The sequence below is a fragment of the Cebus imitator genome, unplaced genomic scaffold (genome assembly GCF_001604975.1).
Source record: "Cebus imitator isolate Cc_AM_T3 unplaced genomic scaffold, Cebus_imitator-1.0 Scaffold365, whole genome shotgun sequence".
In the NCBI taxonomy this organism is placed as follows: Eukaryota; Metazoa; Chordata; class Mammalia; order Primates; family Cebidae; genus Cebus; species Cebus imitator.
In genome coordinates this window covers 1,467,332-1,485,381 of record NW_016107680.1, presented here as the reverse complement: position 1 = coordinate 1,485,381, position 18,050 = coordinate 1,467,332, and the positions used below count along the sequence as shown (strand labels likewise).

General features: G+C 39.0%; 1 protein-coding gene across 2 annotated transcripts in view; it reads left to right on the top strand.

Moving 5' to 3' along the window:
• The window catches only part of PDLIM3 (PDZ and LIM domain 3), a 38,844-nt gene extending 21,003 nt beyond the window's left edge, over positions 1-17,841 (top strand). The window contains exons 4-8 of one of the 2 annotated variants that reach the window (XM_017506933.2): positions 6,450-6,517; positions 11,946-12,209; positions 13,871-14,001; positions 15,630-15,741; positions 17,103-17,841. In XM_017506933.2, coding sequence (XP_017362422.1) covers positions 6,450-6,517; positions 11,946-12,209; positions 13,871-14,001; positions 15,630-15,741; positions 17,103-17,292 — 765 coding nt within the window. In that variant the 3' untranslated portion in view covers positions 17,293-17,841. Of the gene's footprint in view, positions 1-5,917; positions 6,106-6,449; positions 6,518-11,945; positions 12,210-13,870; positions 14,002-15,629; positions 15,742-17,102 lie in introns of both variants that reach the window. The other variant, XM_017506934.2, reaches the window with a different exon arrangement.
• Positions 17,842-18,050: the final 209 nt, after the last annotated feature.

Below are 18,050 nucleotides of genomic sequence, written 5' to 3'. Positions count from 1 at the left end.
AAAAAAAAAAAAAAAAAAAAAAAGTTAGAGCTCATACACGCACATCTGTGGACCACTCAGCCTCTCTTCATTACCTGGACCAGCCGATGGGACTCTGCATTTCCTTTCCCCACGCAGCACACATCCAATATTGTACCGCACCCTTTGCAACTTACTTTTCCATGAAGAATTTCTCCTAATTTTTAAATCCAGTTTCATTAATATAAGACGTAAGAAATGAGGCCAGTTAGACAGATTTGTCCAAAGTACCAAACCCCCAGTGATGCTTAATCATGGTTACCTCCCTCACCCTGGCATGTCAGGTCATTTGGCAAGTATTTACTAAGCACGAAGTGAGTTTAGACCACGACGGAGTGCGCACTTTGCTGACATCTCTCCAGAATTGCAGTTTAAGGGTAATTCCCAAGTTGTAGCTCTAGAAGAGGCTTCTTTTGCAAGTCTATGAGTATTGATTTATTTGACTATGGTTATTCTATGGATGCAATTTTAAGGCATAATCCTAATTTTAAATACTCTGACCTCTTGTCATGTATTACCCCATGTGTCCTACATTTAGGAGTTAGAAAATATGAATCGTTATGATACTAAAAATGAGAAAAAAGGAGATAAAATTGTTTTTTTTTTTTTAAGGTTGAGATGAGGTTAAGGGCTGGAGCAGCCAGTCAGATGGAACCTTTAATCATTCCATTAGTTTGCGTCATGACTGATTCTTACTGACATTCTCTCCCAGAGGCCAGTGTCTGAAACGCTCCAAGATAAGAATAATTTCAGTTCTACTAATGAACCGAAGCGTTTCTACTCCTTATGAGACTCTCAGGCCAGATTTCTGCATGGCCAGTTCATGCAGCTTGGCACTTCAGGACAGGCATTCCCTACACAAAAATAACCAAATGTCAGTGTATCCCCCTCTATTCAAAAATCCTGTAGAGTAAACTAGAACAAAGCATGCTGATCAAAGTCGAACTGTGAGTTTCACTTGTGGACTGGAGGAAAGCGGAGCTGTGGGTATAGGGTTTTTTTTTGTTTTTCTAAGTCATACAAAGCTATGCAAAAAAAGATGTCTTTTTCTTTTTTATCAAAATGACAACTCTGCAAATAGAGCAATCTTGTGGACAGTGAATATGTGTCAGCTAGAGAAACAAATGTCATTAATATATCATGCTTCAAGATGTCATTGCAAATGAATAACAAAATGCCTTTGAGCAATATGAAATCTGAGATTTTGTTTCTCAACCCAAGTCAAACTTTTGTTGTAAGTTATGTGACCTTTGACATTGGAATAAAATAAAATAAAATAAAACCTTTTTCATTTAAATAACTATTTGTTGGGGAAAAAACTGTATTCTACCATCCAAGCCCAGCCACAGATAATAAAATGTTAGCTTGTTTATTTCTGGTTTATTCCCTGTGCAGAGGTTTAAGTTAGGGAGTCACTTTCTTATACAGTTATAGGAATAGCTGACATAAAATGTTAATATCTAGATTTAAAAATTTTTTCCATGCTATCATCATATAGCTAAGTTTTGTTTTTATGAATTTAGACTTGAATTTTAGGCTTAAAGGGCACATTAAGTGTTTTTTAGATCAACTCCTAGCACCTAAATAAATGCCTTCCATGCGATCCTGAATACAATCTGTTTTTCTGTACAATAATAGACAAAATGGTTCAATGGTTCATTTTTCAGTACAAAGCATTGCTCCTTACTAAGAGTATGTTAGTGAAGCTCTTTGTCCTTCTTCAAAGCTTACATTCTCAAACCATAACCCTCATATGTGCTTAATGTTAGTTGAACAACTCAAAGGTATACTGTGCCTATCACAATACAAGAAAGATGCTTTTCAGAAGCAAAAATGGTTCCTATCAAAACAAGAAGAAAGCTGTCTCCATTTCCATAAAAAGGATTGCATCCTCACCATCTTCATCCTCACAATGAACATGAGTTTACATACACGGCCAAGAAGAGGATGGGATAAAGTCATTTATTTATATTTTCATAAAATCAGCTTTAATCTACAGGGTTTTAATAACTGGAAGGCAGCTCATATAAAACAAGCTTTCATAATCACCATTTCCTCAAACTCTTCCCAGTGGGAGATGGGAAACACTTGAAACTGCTCACTGGAGAAAAAATATCATAAGGGTGACTTTACTGTTCATTTGGCAAGTGAGTATGAGGAGGGAGTGATTATAAATTTCAAACGTGATGAAATATAATTTCTTCATCATGGCTTGATCAAATATAAGATCACTTCACAGAGTTTGTTTCTTGTATGTCCCCACCATTTTTTCATGTACATATGATTTGATTTTACCTATACATATGTATACATATGGTATATAAATACGTATGTGTATATATTTATATATGCGTATATATATGAATCACACTATTTCTGCTTTAGATGATTTTGAATAGTAAAGATTATCTGAGTCTTTATCTGTGAGCAGTCTCCAAGTGAGAAGTTAAAAAGTGAAGTCTTTGCTGTCATGTCTGAGGTCATGCCAAGGACATGGGAGACTGCCATCCATGGGGGCACCCTCAACATCAGCAGACTTCTAACAAGTTATTAGCTCTCACTGGGGCAGCTCTAGCATGTCGTTAATTCAAAATGTTATTGCTTTATATAAGCCTCTGGCATTTAAAATAAAAATTTTAAATGTATCAATTAATGGGAATAACTACATATTGAATTCCTAAGAAATAAGAATTATTTGAGTGGTTTTGTCTGGATAGAATAAACGCAAGAGCTGGACTATATATAGTAACTGTTATACACGCCTTTTTTTACTGGTATTTTCAGTTACTTATGATTTTTCCAGGAAAAATAAAAATGAATTGAAGTAGAACAGCAGACTTCTAATTGGTTTTGTCTTTTGATTACATTTGACCATCAACAATGATGTAAGCCTTGGATAGAATGTTGCCTCTGAGTGCCCTACTTAAACTTCTTGTTAACTTTTGGTGTATACATTTCATTGTGCTTTTTGGAATGACTCTAAAAGCCCATAAACTAATGCTTTGCAAAGCCTAAATCAAAATGTTTGTAGCATGTATTAGAAACACTTCCTTTTATGATCTGAATGTAAAATAGAGGTTGTTGGATTTTTTTGGGGTTTTTTTTTTAAACAAATTATGCATTTGTGACCTTTGCAATATATATATAACCAAAATAGCAAATTGCAAAGAAATTGCTTGGAGCTGATTAACTTACATGCTGCTCTTCAGAAATTCTACTAGAGATTATTAATATACGAATATTTTCAGAGAAGTTGCCTCATTTACAGGACAACACTACCTATATTTATTTATCATCTTAAGGCTAAGATGGAAAAAGGGCAGAGGTATTTTTCCATAAAGCCATTATATTATGTTAAATAGTTTTTATAAATTCAATTCTATTTACCAAGACTTTAAGGCAGACCTTACTTTGTTTAAAAAAAGAGGAAAAAAAAAAGCTAAGCTCCACAAAACTTAAGTGATTCAGTACTGCCTGATTCTTTAATTAGCCTGAGAGACTTATAATCCACCAAAACTAAACTAGGCAATTAGGCAATTAGCACACTGGGTTCTCTCATATCAAAACGACTTGAATCATGGCCATTGTCACTACTTACAATTATTTCTAGTTTTTCATGCCGTCATAATGGCTAATTATACTGGCGAATCACAGAACTCAGCCAATCCAAATTCACTACTAAATCAGCTAAAACAATTAGATCACAGCATTTACAAATGTTTAGCTACACAGTCTTCACAGGCTCTAGGATAGGCATTTTTCTAAAGCTACATTTGGTCGTTCTGGTCATTCTGCTAATAGTAGCTACAATAATGTTACCCCATCAACTCCCTGGCCGTGAGCTATTATGAAGAAAGAAAGTTAAGTGAACAAGGTATCAGGCAACTCAGTCACACTAGAGAATTATAGGCTACCTTGTATTCAACTCAGACCTTCTTTTGAGTTCGGGAGGCTGTTAAAATATGCTGTCCAAGGCTGGTGAGAGAAAAGCTGCCCTTTACCTGATCACAGATTCTCAGGTCCCGTGAGCTCTGGGGCTGGTAGAGTCAAAGACGCCTAGGCTAGGATTTGAAGCTGCACCCCACTGCCCTGGCATAACTTTTTATTTTTGAAACAAACTTTGCCAATAGGCCTAGATAGCAGAAGAAGGAATACTTGTGATGACTTCCTGCTCAGGAGAACTGAAAGAAAGCATTTTGTAGCTGGGGCCCCTACAGGAAGTTGTTCATATTCTCAAGCACAAGATTCATCTATGAAAAACTCTGGTCTAAGGGACCCTAGGGAAGAGGGGCACTCCCTTTTCTTTCCTCCTCCTCCTTCTTTTTTTTTTCTTTTGACAGTCTGTTTTCTAACAGAAAAGCATAAGCCACAACTTATCTGAAATGAAAAGAAGAAAAAAATAAATATTTCAGGATCTTTTAATGTTTTAAAGACAATAATCTCTTTCCAGTTTTATTTCAAATAATTATATATGTTTGTATTATTTCACATCTGGAACACTGATGTCACATTCACAAATGTAAATGAAGTTGATATGAATGTATAAGGGAAAATATTCTTAGAAAGATTTATCTTACTAATTCTGCCAAATAGAAAGATGTGGGGCTGGGTGAGGTGGCTCACGCCTATAATCCCAGCATTCTGGGAGGCCGAGGCAGGTGGATCACCTGAGGTCAGGAGTTCCAGACCAGCCTGGTCAACATGGTGAAACCCTGTCTCCACTACAAATACAAAATTTAGCTGGGTGTGGTGGCGCGCGCCTGTAATCCCAGCCACTCTGGAGGCTGAGGCAGGAGAATCACTTGAACCTGGGAGGCAGAGGTTGCAGTGAGCCAAGATCATGCCACTGCACTCCAGCCTGGGTGACAAGAGTGAAACTCCATCTCAAAAATAATAAGTAAATAAAAATTAAAAAAAGAAAAGATTTGGAAAGAGAATCAGCTGACTTGTAATTGAGCAATTCCCTTTGGTTTTCTTCTGTTATTTAGAAGAAAAAAGTTTCAAACGCTTGACAAAATTATCAATCTGTACAAAAACTGGAAAACATGATTCCCACATTAAAAAAAAAAAATAATATAGCATTTCAGATCATTCAGACATGTTTCAGACTCAGGGTTCAGGGCTCTGCTGTTTGGTTCTTTTCCCAAGGAATAAAGTGAAAACCCTTCTGTAAATCATACACATTTTCTCTCTCTGAATTGCTGACTTTAGTCTTTAGGGGATTACTGTAAACATGAAGAGGTCTTCAAACATACAACATGAAATCATCGCAATAAAAAAGCGGGGGTTATGTATGTTTTTCCTTCTTTCATTAACATTATAGCTTAATCCAAGTTAAGAACTTTCTTTTTGAAGGCGTTTTTAAAAATGAATTTTTACCTGGCGTAGTTTATGTGCTTCAGTGTAGTTGGTTATTCATGAATGCGCACTCCCCTTGTTTTGTTCCACTTCTCAAAGTGGGGGAAAGTTTATCAATACATTAATAGAAGAGAGAACATATGTAAATTCTACTTGAGAAAACGTTAAGTATATTTTCCAAGCCAAAAATCTCATTTCTGACACAAAATGTCTGAATTCAAATGAGTCATTAGAATTTCTCAAAGCTATAGATGAAGAAGCCAGTAGGGGCATATAAGAGATGCAATGTTTGAGTTATTTTATAACATTTTAAATAAGGCCAGTTCCTTTTCACCCTTAACATTGGATCGATGAATATATATAGCACATGTGAAGTTCAGAGAAAACCATGGAAAAGTTTCGGCTAACCCCTCCTCTAATCTTTCCATCCATCTCGTCATGGATAAAGATGCCTTTATTAACAGTAGTGATGCTGGTTTTGCTTGTTAATGGCTTTCTTGTGCGCTGTGTGGCTCTGTGTATTTTGTCTGCCGTTGTACAGGAATTCAAACCCATTGGTACCGCGCACAACAGAAGGGCCCAGCCTTTTGTTGCAGCTGCAAACATTGATGACAAAAGACAGGTAGTGAGCGCTTCCTATAACTCACCAATTGGGCTCTATTCAACTAGCAATATACAAGACGCACTTCACGGACAGCTGCGGGGTCTCATTCCTAGCTCACCTCAAAAGTAAGTACTGGACTCTATTCTGACTACAGTGTACCTAACAGTAATAGTATGTTGCTTTTCTTTTCGAACGTCCAGCTCTTGCTGTTTGATTTTTACTTTCCTAAAGGCACTGTCGGATTTCTCTTTTAAAGACAAGCATCTAGAACATGTTTCTAATTGTGGTGGGGCCCAATCTGCCAGTGCCTGACCATTTAGTGAATAGATGGTTGAAAAGAAGAGATCATCCTGATTCCGTCATCACCTTTCTTAAATAATCTTCTCTGTACAATAATCATTCATTTGATTTTATCTGAAAAAGTATTCATCTTCCACTGAGGGGTCTTTTTAACACTTTGTTTTTACAGGATGTGAACTACTTTGAACACAAGCACAATATTCGGCCCAAACCTTTCATAATCCCGGGCCGAAGCAGGTCATAAGCTCTGAGATTGTGAAGTCTGCAGTGCATGCTTAAATCAGTGCTTACTAATCACCAGGAAAAGTAACATGTAGATGTTTGGAGTGGCTTTTCTCATTGCGCAGCTTATTTCAAAAGCAAAAAGAAACAAACTCACTTAGCAGAGAACAGAAGCCAAATAGCTTTCATTTTCAAAAGTAAATATTGACAAGATTACAGAGCTGTGAAATTTTATGCAATCACCACGTGTATTTATAGTGAACACCCCTGAGGCTCTGGGGATCCCATCCAGGACACCATGACCTTTGAGTCGAGCAGCCGGTATGTCTGTCCCAGGTCAGGAAAACCCTGCCAGAAGGAGCAGGCATGGAAGCCAGCCCCGGTTAGAGGCAAGGAATCAGGTAAACAAGCTGCAGTGACAAGGAATGAGCTCTTCCTTCTCATCTCTCAGTAGAGAAACTGATGGTCTTCACGTCATCCTTTTCAAATATCTTCCCTAGAAATTGAGCGCCAACCTAAAGGGAAAGAAAAGAGTGCCCTGTGCTGCCACATCCGGAAACAGTGACTTCAGGAAACCTCAGCTCCATCCCTCTGACCTCAGCTGAGCCAGTCAGCCCGCAGGAAGGAGGCTGGTGGTTAGGCTGGTTGGATTGACAGGAACATTGAATATGATTTACCACAGGTGTTGCAAACTGGTGGCCCATAAGTGGATTTAGTTGGCAGGCATGTTTTATTTAACCCTCTTGTTTAGAAAAAAGAAGAAGAATTTAAGTGCCTTTAGACAGAACATTTAAACTCACCATCTGTCAAAATGCAAATCACTCCTAAGCGTGTGATGCCTGGCCCGTTTTCATACATGTGTGACCTCCTGGCCCCTGTAGACACCCAAGCTTATGACTCCTATCGTAAGCTGCGGATGGTGGGTCATCCCTTGTATATGATTTCCATGTGCAGACCCTGCAGTAAGCTACCGGCAGAGCCTGATGATTGTCTCAAACTATAGCAGACAGTTCTTGTGATATCATATCCAGAAAGGAGCCCTGGACCAGAGGAGCAGGAGGAAGGCCTTAGCAGGTTACCCTGAGCAAACACATCTTTCCCCACTAGACAGTGAGCTCAGGGTCCGCAGGGGCCTGGTCTGACTGGCTCAACGTTGTATCCCCAGCGCCTAGAAATGAGACAAAATAAGCGACCATCTATAAATAGACAACATAAACGCTCCTTGGATAAAGGAATCAAAACCTGAGGGTGCACAGCATTTCCCCAGTGAGTGGCAAGGCGAGTCCAGAGGCGTCCCGCTCCCCGCGCTGGCAGCTCTCCAGTCCCTTCCTCCTTCTCTCCCTGTGTTCCCTTGCTCCCATTCTGTTTTCCTCTGCATCTTTTCCCTGTTCCTCCACTTTCAGCAGCTCCCCCACCCCAACCCAAGCCCAGGAACAAAACGCCGGGTGTGAAGTTCAAATGATAGTGATATGAGAAAGTGAAAGTGATGCAACGTAGGATGTTTCACTGTTGAATATACACAACTTCCCGAAGAAGCCTAGTAAAACGAATAACTTGCCTTCTTTTCGGTCAGTGTGACCAAGTCCACCAACACAAGCTTTAGGCCTCCAGAAGGCTTGAATAAAGTGGTACGTTAGAGTAACACATATCCTGCCTTCACTAGAGACCTGTGACAGTTAACTTTATAAAAAGTCAGGAAAGTCAGAGAATCCTAGTGTATAATCACCTTTTAAAAATTTTTTTTCATTTTACCTTCAGCATAGTGATAATGGCAAGCCACTCATAATGTTGTCATTTGTAAATAACACCTTTTAATATCGCTGAATTTGGAAGAGAGGAACAGAGAAGCAGAAATGAGAGGATTTGCTTTAAAAAAACGGGTGCCAGTACACAAATCTTAAAGAATTCTAAGAATGGCCCCAAATTCCTTCTTCTCGTCCGGTGCCTCCTCACTATTTGCCGTAACTTCTGAATTTTTTGTTCCCACCAAACTATTCCTCATCAGGGTGGAATTGCGAGTGGCTCCATACCAACCTACAGCTACGTTTGTTTGTAACTTTTGAAACAAATGTAGTTCTTTGGATGCATATTACTTGTACATGTTTACGGGCTACACGTGCTGTTTTGATCCATGCATATAATGTGTAATGATCAAATCAGGGTAATTGGGTATCCATCACCTCGAGCAAGCATTTTCTTTGTGCTTTGAATGTTCCAAATCCACTCTTCTAGTTATTTTGAAATATACAAATAATTGTTGTTAACACTATAGACACCCTATAACTACACTATTAATGAACTTTTTTAATCAAAGGTAAGTTGGACATGCTACTACGGAGGCACGGTGGCTTACACCTGTAGTCCCAGTCCCAGAACTTTGGGAGGCTGAGGTGAGCAGATCACCTGAGGTCAGGAGTTCCAGACCAGCCTGGCCAACATAGTGAAACTCCATCTCTACTAAAAATAGAAAAATTAGCCAGGCATGGTGGTGAACGCCTGTAATTGCAGCTATTCACGAGGCTGAGGCATGATAATCACTTGAACCCAGGAGGTGGAGGTTGCAGTGAGCCGAGATTGTGCCACTGCACTCCAGCCTGGGTGACAGAGTGAGACTCTGTCTCAAAAAAAAAAAAGTAAGCTGGACATGCTAAATAGTTAACAGGTTAATTTCCCTGGGGTTTTACTATTCGCTATGGTTCTTTTAATTACTTCATCAAAGCTGAAACCTTTCAAAAGACTGGTGTTTTCATATGCAAATATGTAAATTTTTTAAGGCTAATGCTACAATTGAATACATATGTAAGATATTTCCAATCCAAATGATAAATACAATCCTATGAGTGGTTTTTTAATACGTTGCTTCCAGAAGCATGTCCCAAAATGTCTACACACCCCAGAGAAATTAGCAATCTGTCAAATGACGTATCTGGGCATGAAGTAATTGACTGCATTATCAACCTTACAAGTGGCCTTGCCAAGTAAGTCACTAAGTCGACCTCAGGAATCTCATTAGCACCTACCTTTCCAGGTCATCAGGAACAGGTTGTGGTGACCCACGATGCTATCCCCAGTGATATCCACTGACTAGAATCCATGAAAACTCATTTCTTTAAAGGATCAGTTTAAAAGATCTTCTTAAATTGGCGCAGAAATTTATAAAAGTTCATCCTTGTTTGCTTAGGGTTCATTTCTCATTTATTCAATAGACATGGGCCCCTAAATAGATTGAGAAATGAAATAGAAGACACAGTGCATGCTTAACTAAAATTACATAGTACACAAATATGCATATACTGTTGACCTTTAGAACATGGGTTTGAACTGTGCAAGTTTGCTTATATGTGGATTCTTTTCCAATAAGTATGTTGGAAAATTTTTTGGAGATTTGTGACAATTTGAAAAAAGTCACAAACTATAGCCTTGAAATATCAAAAAAATTAAGAAAAAAATTTGCCATGCATGCGTAAAATATAAATAGATAGTCTATTTATGTGTTAATAGACTGTTTTTCTGTAAAACTTCCGTTGAACAGTAGGCTATTGGTAGTTAAGTTTTGGAGGAGTCAGAAGTTAACATGACTTTCATAGCAGCAAAATATTACGAATAACCACTGTAACACACAGCGTAACTGTAAGTTCTAAATTGGTCATTGTTTATCTGCCCAGCATGGGCACTATGTGTGGCACACAGTAGGGTTATAGTAGTTATAAATGCGTGTTGAATAGGTTCATTATTTGGAGGCGGAAGTCTCCCAAGATTTAACTCTGGATTTCAAATCCCTAAACTATGATTTCATAAGCTTCATTACACTCAGGTTAAATCCATATGATCCTGACTAAACTTCAGTACAACTGAAAATTTACTCATGGTCGTTTACCAGCTGAAGTCCGTTTTAAGAATCAGTATAGTGTGGACCCTACAAAAATGGTAAATAGGCCACCAGACGTTTTGGTATGTGATCTAAACAATGCACAGATTGGGTTTTTCAACAGGCTCTCAAAAGGCAGGAGGTGAAGGAGCAAGCCCGTATTTACCTGTCCGGTTTAGATTATGTAGTAGTTAAACTGGGTAACACAAGACAAAAAATCTTTCAACCCATTTGGTGATCTGGGTTCTCCAGACTAATCAGGCTGCAACATTGCTGGAGGGGAAGAAGTTACTGCCCAGTATCCTTTTGCTTTCTTATCTGTTTATAGGCTGAAGTTAGCATTAATACCTCTAGAGAGTAAATGCAGATATGGACCGGACTTGAGACTGGAGACTTAGATGCAAGCACACCACATACATCCATTCTCTGTCGAGCTTACGGCAACACTAACGGGAAAGTATGATAAATGTTGACATTAATAACTAATATTTCTTTTTGCTTTGTCTTAAATGACTATGCTTTTTTTTTTTTTTTTTTTCAAAAATCTTTTAGTATCTGTCATGCACGTGGGGAAATGACTTTTTAGTCACTGGTATGTCCATTGCTAACTGACCTATCCAGTTTCCGATAGAATGTGAAATCTCCCTAGTCTTCGATTTGCATGACTGGCCTTTGATGTTTTCATAAGTCCCTGAAATTTATCTTTAAAAGGAAAAGGGAAATATGCATGGGAATATATATGTGCTTCTGAAATTATGCACAAAATAGCTATGTAAAAAATATAAGCATCGAAAGAGTGAAAACCCACCTTATTTCTCCTCTAATCGTTATTTTCAAGGTGACAAGCATTTATTGGCTTTTTCTAGGGTTTGTATTAAACCACTGAACAATTGTCTTAAAGTGTACTCCTCACAGAATTATAGTAAAAATAGAAAATATTAAAATGGTAACAAAATATTTTCAACATAGCCTTAAAACATAATCTTTACCATCCAACCTACAATTTACCAATTACCATTCAATTATAGTGCAACTGTATTACTGAAATATATTTCTGATTTTGAAATGTTGAGCCCAAATATGTGATTACATCTTCATGCTGCATATTCAGTGTTCACTAAAATTTTAATTTCAAACATTGTACTTCAGAAATGTAAAAGAATATCCAGCCAATGTAATTTTCCTTCATCCTTTGTCTGTGATATTGACCAGTGTTAAACTATGTGGCCTGTTTTTAAAAAGTGAGGATAGCTGCATCTTTTCTACTTACTTCATATACAACTTGTCCTACATGTAACCCTCAACTTACACATTGCCCAGTAGAACAGAGCCAAAAAATGCAGCCTCACCTGCACCTTTTAATTTCATTAAACTTTTTTCAATCACAAGTTTTTCCACATCTTCCCTTTGTAAATAAATTCTAGTGACAAAAACATTTTGTTTTAGTTTGATGTAATTCATCTCTCACTTTTGTCTTCAATTCCTTTTAACCTCTCTGTACCTGTTCTCTGTGTTCTTCTGTCTGGACTGTCTGGTCCCCTGTGCCCTCTCTGTGTAACGTGGTCATTAACACAGTGGATGCAGCACTCCCTCCGGGATTGACTGTGGCAGTGGACGCAGCACCCCTTCTTCTGTCAGTACTGTTAGTACCATTTGCCCAGGTGACTTGAAAGTTGCGGCTAAGCTGGCCCCTAACATTCCTTTGGAAATGGAACTTCCCGGTGTGAAGATTGTACATGCTCAATTTAATACACCTATGCAGTTGTACTCAGATGACAATATTATGGAAACACTTCAGGGTCAGGTTTCAACAGCCCTAGGGGAAGCACCTTCGATGAGGTAATATGAGTCTTTTTGAACCATGGGCATATTAACTAAACATGCGGGCAATGTCAACTTTACTGGTGTCTTTTAACATTGTCTTAGTTGAAAGAAAGCTATGTGAAAAGCTTTTTAGAAATACTAAGGATTTATTGCAAATTTCTAAGCCTGATGATAAAGGTGATTTGAGGAATTACCTAAGTAGAGTTTTATGTGTCAGCAATAAAATGAAATTCTGTAAGGACCAAATGTATGTCTCTTGAAGGCTACAATGTACTTTACAAACGTCTGGCATAATATTTCTCAAAGTTATTTATAATCTAGTATAAATAGTATACCCTATGTCTGTCCTTTAGGGGTCAAAAATTAGGAAACAGATGGGAGGTTTAGAGGAATTTTATGAGATGATTCCTCTTCTCTCTTCTGATAGCAGCTTGTGGAGAGGTCATTATTTACCCATTTAAAATGTTTATTGTGCATAAAGGTTTTTTAGGTGAATACCCTCAGGCTATTAGTGTAAATATGTAATTTTCGCTGGACTCTTTTTGACCCATGTTTTCTTTGTTATAACTCTTTGTTCAGAGCACTTTTGCCATAAAGATTTTGATTAAAAAGATTTATTATAGGACAAAATCTTACTGCTTTTCACTATTACAGAATCACTATTTATAAATTAAATTATTATAATGCTTAGGAGTGCTGAATAATGTATCCCAAAGCTATCTCTTGGGATAATCGCATTGAACTAATAAGAGCGTAAGATGTCTCAAAGGCATTTTGCAAATATGACATAGGTAATAAAAATATTGCAGATAGTAAATATTTTTCTAGCTAATGCAATAAAATGACATAAAATAATAAAGTATTTAGTGCTTAACATGTAGTATTATCATGAAACTTCTTTATTGTCCATTATGAATATATTTGTAGAAAGCATGTTAAAATAAGGCTGCTGCCATGATTGTAAATGAATTTTAATGTGGCTATTTTTACACTTGATCTTAGCCAAAAGGCCGAGAAGCGATTAATCTGGCTATTTTTAAAAGACAGTGCAGCCAATATAGCAGATATAAAAATGTAAGTTTCTACGTTACAGACTTTCAAACCCTGAGAGGTTAATTTTTTTCAATTTACAAGTAAAATGATACACTTGCTATTTCCAGGGGTTAACAAAACAAATTAGCCTTAAAACTAAAAACAAAATTAAAACACATGCTTTTCGTCTAATATCAAAAGTGAATCTGAATTTTACTGACAATTTGATGACTGAGAAAATCTAAGTGGGTGCTCACTGCTGCACTTTCTGTCATGTGTATATTACCTTTTCTCTGGGAAACGTTAATTTTGTTCACACCTATCATTATATAGCCATCAGACTCAAGTCTTGTTTTTCTTAATTACTATTTTCTGACAATTATCTGTTAGTTTCCTCCCAAAGTATTTTGCCAAGTGGAGAGGTGTAGATGTGACTCCGATTTGTGGTTCAATGTCATTTCCAAGGCAGCCATGTGAATTCACATGCTGCTTTTAACTGTACTAGAGATTGACTTGAAAAGACTAGGCATCTGTTCAGGAGTGGCTGTCCATAGAGTAATGGCCGCGTACTGATGTCTGTGGCCTCTTGCACGTCTGGTGCCTCCCAGCGTCTGACGATGCTCCCTGCTGTGCCTGTGTTTCAGCGAGCCCACAGCCTCGGTGCCCCCCGAGTCGGACGTGTACCGGATGCTCCATGACAACCGGAATGAGCCGACACAGCCTCGTCAGTCAGGCTCCTTCAGAGTGCTCCAGGGAATGGTGGACGATGGCCCTGGTGAGCAGCCGCTGACACCTGCTGAAACGTATAGATAGAGGCCACTGGAAGGGGCAGGACGGGCGGGCAGCAAACATACTGGGAATGGAAGTCGAAAACTTGGTTTTAATCGGGAACCAAACAAATTTTTGCTCAGAGGGATAGGATAGGCATGGTGCCTCGTTTAAAAAAGGAGATTCCAGAACACGTCCAAGTAGCCACCAACTGAAACCAGTCATAAAAGGATACCAAAGACAAGTTGCATTAATGGTGCTCAAGGGCTAGCTCAGCTTACAGATCATGAGATGTAGCCATAAATGGATGTTGTCAGACTTCTCAGCTTCCCCACCCACTCTGGAGTATCACCATCATCAAAAACTAAACAACACTCAAAAACCCTTACGACGTTCTGTGTTCTGTGCAAAGTATTTTGCAAACATTATCATTGAGTCCCCACAGGAACTGAGGGAGGTGGGCCTATTGTTTGTCCTACTTAGCAAGTGAGAGGCTGAGGGATGGGCAGATGTCCTTGTGCAAGGCCACACAGCCAATGAGCAGCAGACCTGGGTCTCCAGCCCACTCCCGTCACCTCTAGGGCCCCTGCTCTTACCTATGCTTCTCCATACCCAAAAGAGATGTACTGTCCTTTAAAAGCCACAGGAAAATGCAAAGTATCCCATTAGGATGGCTACTATGGAAAAAAATGGAGAATCACAAGTATTGGTGAGGATGTGGAGAAACGGAACCCTGTGCATTACCGATGGGAAGGTGAAAAGGACCAGACATCCTGGGAGACAGCGTGGCAGCTCCTCAAAAAGTTAAGCATGGAATTACCATGTGATCCAGCAATCCCCCGTCTCCTAGTAATATACCCCAAAAGACTTGAAAGCAGGGACTCAAACAGATTCTATATGCCAGGATTCGTCTTATTCGCGATAGCCCAAAGCGGGAAAACACCCAATGTCCGTGGACTAATGAATGGATAAATAAAATGCAGTATACACATACAATGAAACATTATTCAGTCTTGAATTAAATTCTGACACCCGCTGCACCATGCGTGAACTTTGAAAATATTATGTGAAGTGAAAGAAGCCGGACACGAAGGGGCAAATATTGTATGATTCTATCTATTTCAAAAATCCAGAATAGGCAAATCCACAGAGACGGAACGTAGACTAGAGGTTGCCAGGGGCTATGAGCCGGAGGACGGGGAGTTATTGTTGGATGGGAACAGAGTTTCTGTGAGTGAAGAAATAGTTCTGGAGATGGATATTGACAGGGATTGCACGACATTATGAATGAACTAATATCAGCGAATTGCACCCCAACACGTGGTTAAAATGGTAAATTTTACATTATGAATATTTTGCCACAATAAAACGAAATGCCCTCTGCTCCTTTGAGCGTTTTGTAACAGCTTCCTCCAAACGCAACAACAAAATTAACGTTTTCACTAATTCCGTTCTGTAATGCCCTGTTTCGGAACGGCGTCCCTTATGATTGCATCAGCCCTGCTCCTTGTGGAATGACAGTGCAGATGCGACTTAAGAATTCCGGAGGTTAAAGTGCACACTTTAAAATAGAAGCTAAGCCCATGCTGCAGCCAGCTGTTCCCTAGCCATAAATGGAAATGTGTTGTTTTTCAGATGACCGTCCGGCTGGAACGCGGAGTGTGAGAGCTCCCGTGACAAAAGTCCACGGCACCTCCGGCGGGGCACAGAGGATGCCGCTCTGTGACAAGTGTGGGAATGGCATAGTGTAAGTTTCATTTTTAACCCTGGAATTTACCATACAGCTTGGCGTTAGTTCATTTCTTCTACTTTAGGACTTTATATACTAAAGGCAATTATGAAAACCAAGCTTGTCTTCATCAACTTGAAATGTAAGGTCCTCAACATTTAGCACACTGTGACTGTCACTCCTTATATATACCTCCAAATTGTCACATCACGTGAATCGGCTATTTTGACTTATAATTTCAGATAGGCTCTCGTGAAAAAAAATGCCCCAAAGGTATGTTGAAAAGTCGCTTCTAAGAATCATGACTTCACTTTAAACTCCCCACCCCTGTTAGTGTATAGTCTTTAAACTCTCCTACCCCTGTTAATGTACGTTAACTATGTACACATTTAGGATACATAGTATCCTCTTCTGTATAAACTCAGGGAACCAAATACAGGCAGCAGGAGAATGTTAACTGAAATACATTATCTTTACCCAGTTTACGTTACACAAAATGAAATAAAATTTTGAAAAACTACCATCAGCTTCCATTGCAAGGGACCTTATGTTTGTTTGTTTGTTTGTTTACTTGAGACAGAGTCTTGCTCTGTCACCCAGGCTGGAGTGCAGTGCCACAATCTTGGCTCACTGCAACCTCTGCCTCCTGGGTTCAAGTGATTCCCCTGCCTCAGCCTCCCCAGTAGCTGGGACTACAGGCACCCGCCACCACACCTGGTTAATTTTTGTATTTTTGGTAGAGAGAGGGGTTTCACCATATTGGCCAGGCTGCTCTCGAACTCCTGACCTCAGTTGATCTGCCCACCTCAGCCACTTTACAACAGTGCCTGATGTTACCAGAGGCAATCATTGTGCCTAAATTGGAGTAAACTGTTAACAGTAGAAGCCAGTCCACTCACTCCAAAGGAATTCCATCTCTGCCCTTTGATCTGTTTTCTCGTGCTGCATTGAACAGACGCTGGACCACCCAGACAGAAAGTAACCAGAGAGACTGTTCATTGAGTAGACAACCACCCTTGTCAAAAGCAGAATCTTTTGCAGAGGTGTTGGTCTGGTCCCCATCGTGTCTCCCTCTTCAAAGAAACGTTGGAGAAAGATCATGAAGTAGGATCCTACAAATATCTATAAAGTACTCATTTGAAAATCTGAAAAATATTCACACATCCACATCAGAGAGAAACATGGGATGGTTTATCGTGGATATCCTAGATCTCCATGACAATTACATACAGTTTCACAGCTGTGCGTGCTTTCACAGCTAGAGACCATTGTTTCCTGACTGAAATAGAGAACACCTGCCTTCTCTGTTGGGCCCTCTCCTTTGTCTCATATTTTGACTCCATGATTTTTTAACTTGAGCCCATTTTCTTCCCCAACAGCGGTGCAGTGGTGAAGGCACGGGACAAGTACCGGCACCCTGAGTGCTTCGTGTGTGCTGACTGCAACCTCAACCTCAAGCAAAAGGGCTATTTCTTCATAGAAGGGGAGCTGTACTGCGAAGCCCACGCAAGAGCCCGCACAAAGCCCCCAGAGGGCTATGACACCGTCACTCTGTATCCCAAAGCTTAAGTGTCTCCAAGCGGGGCACGAACGCATGCACCTACGCACACTTACACAGGAAGACATTCATGGCTTTGGGCAGAAGGATTGTGCATATTGTCAACTCCAAATCTAAAGTCAAGGCTTTAGATCTTTCTGCTATTGTTTATTGAGGAAAAGGAATGGGAGGCAAACACCTGCTATGTGACAAAAACACAGTTAGCTATGTTCTGCAACTCTTTTTATCTTTGGGGCTAGCAATAATGGTATTTAAAGCAATAATTTTTTGTATGTCCTGCTCCACAATCGACATGTATATTATGGCCATCAAACATGTAAACATCAAGAGATTTGAAGGAGTCTAATTGTCTTTCCTTGACATGTTGATTTTGCAATTGTGGTAAATACCAAATAACAATCTTGTATTCTAACATAATCTGCAGTTAGTTGTCTGTATCTGTTTTAACTATTACAGTGCATATCAGGGAGAAATTCCCTGAATTTCTTTAGTTTTGTATTCAAACAATTATGCCACTAGATGCAACAAACATAATAAATACATAAAATATTTTAAAAATACTAATGAAGTAGCCTTCATTGAATTCAGATAAAATCAACCTTTCAATGAGAGAACCCAATCATATTAACATGTGCACTAACAACTCAAATATTTTAAGATAAATGTGGCTTCTTCAGATTTTGAAACTCATTACTCTTTTTTTTTTTTTTTTTTTTTTTTTGGATAAGAGTTTTGCTCTGTCGCCCAGCTGGAGTGCAATGGCACCATC